The 5,534-nt window shown below is 40.4% G+C and overlaps 2 protein-coding genes across 5 annotated transcripts in view; one reads left to right on the top strand and one right to left on the bottom strand.

The window, feature by feature from the left end:
* hnf1a (HNF1 homeobox a) overlaps positions 1–1,839 on the top strand; it is a 7,806-nt gene extending 5,967 nt beyond the window's left edge. For both annotated transcript variants that reach the window (XM_032517368.1, XM_032517369.1), the window contains exon 10: positions 1,368–1,839. In XM_032517368.1, the coding sequence (XP_032373259.1) occupies positions 1,368–1,498 (131 nt within the window). In that variant the 3' untranslated portion in view covers positions 1,499–1,839. The remainder of the gene's footprint in view (positions 1–1,367) is intronic.
* On the bottom strand, positions 1,783–3,745 carry c5h12orf43 (chromosome 5 C12orf43 homolog). 3 transcript variants are annotated; one of them, XM_032517376.1, is made up of 6 exons: positions 3,547–3,745; positions 3,225–3,255; positions 2,880–2,978; positions 2,695–2,777; positions 2,511–2,598; positions 1,783–2,428 (listed from the first exon to the last, which is right to left on the bottom strand). In XM_032517376.1, the coding sequence occupies exons 1-6, from the start codon at positions 3,668–3,670 to the stop codon at positions 2,071–2,073; spliced, it is 783 nt and encodes a 260-aa protein (XP_032373267.1). In that variant the 5' UTR covers positions 3,671–3,745; the 3' UTR covers positions 1,783–2,070. The 3 variants fall into 3 exon arrangements, with proteins under 3 accessions (XP_032373267.1, XP_032373268.1, XP_032373269.1); XM_032517377.1 differs by having other exon boundaries at positions 2,511–2,600; positions 2,706–2,777; XM_032517378.1 differs by lacking the exon at positions 2,695–2,777.
* Positions 3,746–5,534: the final 1,789 nt, after the last annotated feature.

Raw genomic sequence — 5,534 nt, 5'->3', positions numbered from 1 at the left:
TGTATAAAAGACACCTGTCCACACAATGAAAACAAACAAAACAGACTTCAACCTTTTCACAATGGCCAAGACCAGAGAGCTGTGTAAGGACATCAGGGATACAATTGTAGACCTGCAAAAGGCTGGGATGGGCTACAGGACAATAGGCAAGCAGCTTGGTGAGAAGGCAACAACTGTTGGCTCAAGTATTAGAAGGAAGAAGTTCAAGATGATGGCCAATCTCCCTCGGTCTGGGGCTCCATGAAAGATCTCACCTCGGGGCATCAATGATCATGAGGAAGGTGAGGGATCAGCCCAGAACTACACGGCAGGACCTGGTCAATGACTTGAAGAGAACTGGGACCACCGTCTCAAAGAAAACCATTAGTAACACATTATGCCGTCATGGATTAAATCCTGCAGCGCACGCAAGGTCCCCCTGCTCAAACAAGAGCATGTCCAGGCCTGTCTGGAGTTTGCCAATGACCATCTGGATGATCCAGAGGAGGAATGGGTTTGGAGGAGGAAGAAGGATGAGTACAACCCTAAGAACACCATCCCAACCGTGAAGCATGGAGGTGGAAACGTCATTCTTTGGGGATGCTTTTCTGCAAAGAGGACAGGACGACTGCACCGTATTGAGGGGAGGAAGGATGAGGCCATGTATCGCGAGATCTTGGCCAACAACCTTCTTCCTTCAGTAAGAACATTGAAGATGGGTCGTGGCTGGGTCTTCCAGCATGACAACGACCCAAAACACACAGCCAGGGCAACTAAGGAGTGTAGAAGCATCTCAAGGTCCTGGAGTGGCCTAGCCAGTCTCCAGACCTGAACCCAATAGAAAATCTTTGGAGAGAGCTAAAAGTCCGTATTGCCCAGCGACAGCCCCAAAACCTGAAGGATCTGGAGAAGGTCTGTATGGAGGAGTGGACCAAAATCCCTGCTGCAGTTTGTGCAAACCCCGTCAAGAACAACAGGAAACGTATGATCTCTGTAAATGCAAACAAAGGTTTCTGTACAAAATATTAAGTTCTGCTTTTCTGATGTATTAATACTTATGTTGTGCAATAAAACGCAAATTTAAAAATCATAGAATGTGATTTTTCTAGATGTTTTAAATTCTGTCTCACAGTTGAAGTGTAACTATGATAAAAATTAGACTTCTACATGCTTTGTAAGTAGGAAAACCAAAATCGTCAGTGTATCAAATATTTATTCTCCCCACCGTACATGAGCAGTAACCCAGCAGACCCCTGCTACGAAGCCTCAACACAGATTTGTTTTGATCATAAGATTATAGAACAACCTATGGTTTCTTTTCCTCTGTGTTGGAAAGGTCTTCGTTTCAATGGCTTTCCAGCCCAAATGAACCTTTTTTTTGTCAACAGCTTCCTCCGAGAGCCTCCAGCTGTATCCTGCTCCTCAGACCACAGAAAGTCATCAGTCTCATCTGCTCTCCCCTTCACCAACAGACATCAGCACTTACATCCCTACACAAATGGTCTCTACGGCACAGTAGAACTGTCTTCGCACAACTAGCTGGTATGGTGTTTTGGATGGACAGCTACCTCTGGTGTCAATTTCCATAAAATACCTGGAGTCAGAGGCCACAAGGTCGATTCAGCTTTGATGTTTCAAAGGCTCTCTGAAACTCTGTAGCACTGTAACACGAACAACATTAGAGGAGATTCACTTTTGATAAAGCAATCCGTGTGAAAAATCAACACCAGCATGTATTTTTGCAATAATGTTTAGTAACATTCTGAAATTGTATATTAAGTTGAAACTTGTAAACCACATGCATTTTTTTATGTCACTGCCTTGAAATGGCTTAATGACAAAGTAAAGACTATTTCAAGATTAACCATGAGCGATGGTATGAAAAGATGTTTAATGAAAAAAAAGGTTTTTACACATTTTACATGCATTTACTGTTGTCCATTTTCTGCGTGCTCTGAAACGTGGCTTCCTAAAAATATACTCAAAATGTTTTGGGGAATATATTTCAAACTTTTAACGAACTATGGCAGACTGGATACCAAACAAACAAACAAACATCCCTGAAACAGTAATTAATTATTTAGAGGAAATTCAGGTCAAAGCTTCTTCCTCTGTGTGTAATTCTCGCTTTTTTTTCTTTTTCCGTTTCACTTTGACCTGCGTGTGATCCTGCTCTGAGGTCCTGTGCTCACCATTTCTTTGAGCATTAAGAGGAGAACTTTCAGAGTCCACTTGTTCGCTCTTTTGATTTGATTTCCTCTTTTTCTTCTTCTTCTTAATATGGTTTTCCTCTTCCTCTGCCACTTTCGTCTTTTTCTTTACTTTTTCGGAGCAGGGAAGCTCTGCTGAGGGAGTGGAGAGTGTAGAGGGCAGGGACGACGTGTGGAAGAGATCTTTGAGAGACACCGCTGCCTCCCTCAGCCTTGTTTCCATCTCACTATCGCTGTCACTGTGGCCAACAGAGGGATGTAGAACGTTAAGGACTACACAGACTAATAAGAGTTCTTTAAAAACAAAATAACAACAACCACCTTGAGCTGGGAACAGGCCGACGCCTCACAGGGGCCGGAGTATCCTCAGCTGCTTGTCCCAGGACTGACGTAGAAAACAGACGAAATCCTAAAAAAGGAACAAAAATACATGGATAGGTATGCATTGAAAGACAACATAGCAGAATCCCCAGAAAAGCAGCAGTAAAAAAATAAATAAAATCACCTTCATCATTCTCATCATCACTACCACCACATTTAGATGATTTCACACAGGATAAAGTCTCAGTCTGCATCTCTGTAATGGAACTGGCGGTAACAGGCACATAAGAAGTCAGGTGTAAATATATGTGCATGAATTATGAGATTATTGTATTAAAATGCCAAACTCCACTACACAGTCACGCTTACCTGTCAAGCAGATGTCCCAACTTTTTAGCAACGTGTGTTTGAAACCCTTTGGTGACCTGGAGCTCGTTGCCATCGTGGTCATGGTCAGCGACAACCACACTATTGCATAGGAAGGCAATATTCAAACTTACTACATTTCTGATATTGAAATATATGTATGACATCTGCAAATTTTGCTCATTAAAGCTAAGGTTTAGCTAGGATACTACCTAATACCTAATTGTAGGAAGCTGAAAAGACAATTATATAGCGTTAAGCTACATTGTGTGGCGATCGAGAAACTATTTATTAGCTTCCCATAATTGTATATAGTTAGATGTAGCTAATGTTGACAAAAAGGCTTACCGCTTTGACTGTTGTGCATTGCTGTCCTCATCTAAAACGAACCCAGAGAGCAGCCGTTACCAACAACAGGTAAAACGCATTTGACAAATACTGTCCGAATCAGTTTGAATGGACTAAACGTTAACGTTAGCAAGCTCAGTTATTGGCGGCGAAGATCAAACCTTACGCTGTTTAATAACAATTAACGTTAGCACCTGTGATTCTGAATTATAACTGGGTGGACCTCTTCCCAGGCTTATGTCGTATTTCTGTTGGAGTTTATCGGTCTGTACAGAAAGGTTCACTTCGTCTGTCATTAATAACACAACAGAAAAACTTTCACCTTTGTTTTTGTCACTTCGTATATTCCAAACTGCCTCCCGACATCTTTTAAGCGCTTCATCGTCACTACTGCTAGAGTCAACAGAAACCACCTTTTTAGCGGCGGCCGCCATGATTAAAAGCATGTGTCCCTGGTGATGTCTGTTTTGAGCTGAGGGTTCTGGGTAATGCAGTCTGTTCGTCAAGGACAACTGTGTGGACCAGAAATTGGACTTTAGTTAGATATGTGCCTTTATCCATCACTGTTTTCATACAACTTTAGGAAACAAGTGAAAATTAAACAAGTCAATGTAATTTTATTTAAATTCTCATTGTGCTGACAGAGGAAGTCGAACGCTTTACAAAATGGTAATTTCATAAGAAGTAAAAAAAATATATTTCCCATTTTACATTTCCAACATACAGCAGTGGAGATCAGAATAAATGGAAACTTTTTTATATATATATATACATATATATATATATACATACATATATATATATACACATACATATATATACATACATATATATATACATACATATATATACATACATATATATATATATACATACATATATATCCTCCTGAGACCCAGCCCATTTACTTATGTCCACTGTAGTGGACTTTGGCATTCCTTGCATTTTGCAAGGATATGTTTTCTATTAAAGCTTACACCTTTATGTCCGTATCCTTTTGATTGGTCCCCTTGATCCTTATAGCGTTATTTGAACAATGAACATAGAACTAATGTAACTATACTACCTGATTTAGTTGGTTTTTTCTGTCAAACTGAATCCATCTAGTTTTTTTCCTCACTCTTCATTTTGTGTATGTATTTCTTTTTTAGCATTGATAGTCCTGGCAATTTCTCTTTTTGGTAATGCAGAGAAACTCTTGCTCTGTGCTGTCTCATGTACGTCTTGCTCCTGCACCCTTATTTCTGATCTTTCTGCTGCTTGATATCCATCATCTCAGGCATGTGCATGGCTCCTAGTCTGCGCACAGATGGCTCTGGTGTGGGATCCTCATCTAGATGGTGGCTCATACTCATCCTCACTCTCGTCACAGCTTTTATCCAGTTCCAAACTCTCCAACAGCTCTTCAGCTAGAGTAATTGTGAAGTCCAGGGCTGTGTCTCAATCGCGCACCTTCCCTTAGTGCACTTACAGAAGTACACTTCGTGCACTACGTACTGTCTTGCATAGTGCTGTAATTTTGACAGAGGAGTGTTGTCTCAAATCGCGCACTTCCATGTGCACTTACCGGAATGACGATCACATTTCATCCCTTCTTCTTCTGTACAATTGGGAATTTCCCCAGGGAGAGCTCCAGTCAGCTGCTGTGTTTCGCGAAAAATAATTCCTGCTTTGTTTTTGATATTTTACAACAATAAATGTGATATATTTATTTTGCTCCGTGTCACGCCAGGATGACGATTGCGACACCGCCGTCATGTCCCCCCCCCATTAGCTTCAAACGTATACACAACTGTATCGTATATTTCGTTCTTGTTACTGCACTCTTATTCATTAATTATACCCATTCTTTCATCCACCTTTTAAGTATATACTTATGTTTCTGCTCTAAAAATAAGTAAAGTAATATTCATTCATTACGTTACTGTTCATTTTAATGCTCAACGGTTTCATGACACTTTTGCCCATAGATAGACTGTTGTTATGAAGCATTACCCCTTACAACTTACCTAATAGACAAACCATCATTACATCTTTTATATAAGTTGTATTTTTGTTCTAAATGGTCTTCATACAGTGACAATACAATAGTGAAACAGGTAACAGACCTGACATTTAAATAGACCCATTCCTTCATATTCATTATATGTTTGCTACAGTCATGCAACGTGTATACAAAAGTAACAAAGTTAATACTTTTAATATAATTTATTTAAAAATGTGCTTGTAGTTCTGCAGGCTCCCCCCCCAGGCCTAGTAGCTCTGATGGGACAGGGACATGAGGGGATTCCAGACTCTCCAGGGGATCCT

This window comes from Etheostoma spectabile, chromosome 5 (assembly GCF_008692095.1).
Source record: "Etheostoma spectabile isolate EspeVRDwgs_2016 chromosome 5, UIUC_Espe_1.0, whole genome shotgun sequence".
NCBI lineage: Eukaryota > Metazoa > Chordata > Actinopteri > Perciformes > Percidae > Etheostoma > Etheostoma spectabile.
This window is presented reverse-complemented; position numbering and strand designations above follow the sequence as displayed.

Excerpts from the sequence above, each read along its gene's own strand:
- c5h12orf43 (XM_032517376.1), bottom strand. The coding sequence starts at position 3,670 with ATGCTTTTAATCATGGCGGCCGCCGCTAAAAAGGTGGTTTCTGTTGAC. Across the intron at positions 2,778-2,879 it reads TTGGGACATCTGCTTGACAG|TTCCATTACAGAGATGCAGA; the intron begins GTAAGCGTGACT and ends TGTTACCGCCAG. Across the intron at positions 2,429-2,510 it reads CGGCCTGTTCCCAGCTCAAG|TGACAGCGATAGTGAGATGG; the intron begins GTGGTTGTTGTT and ends TGTTGGCCACAG.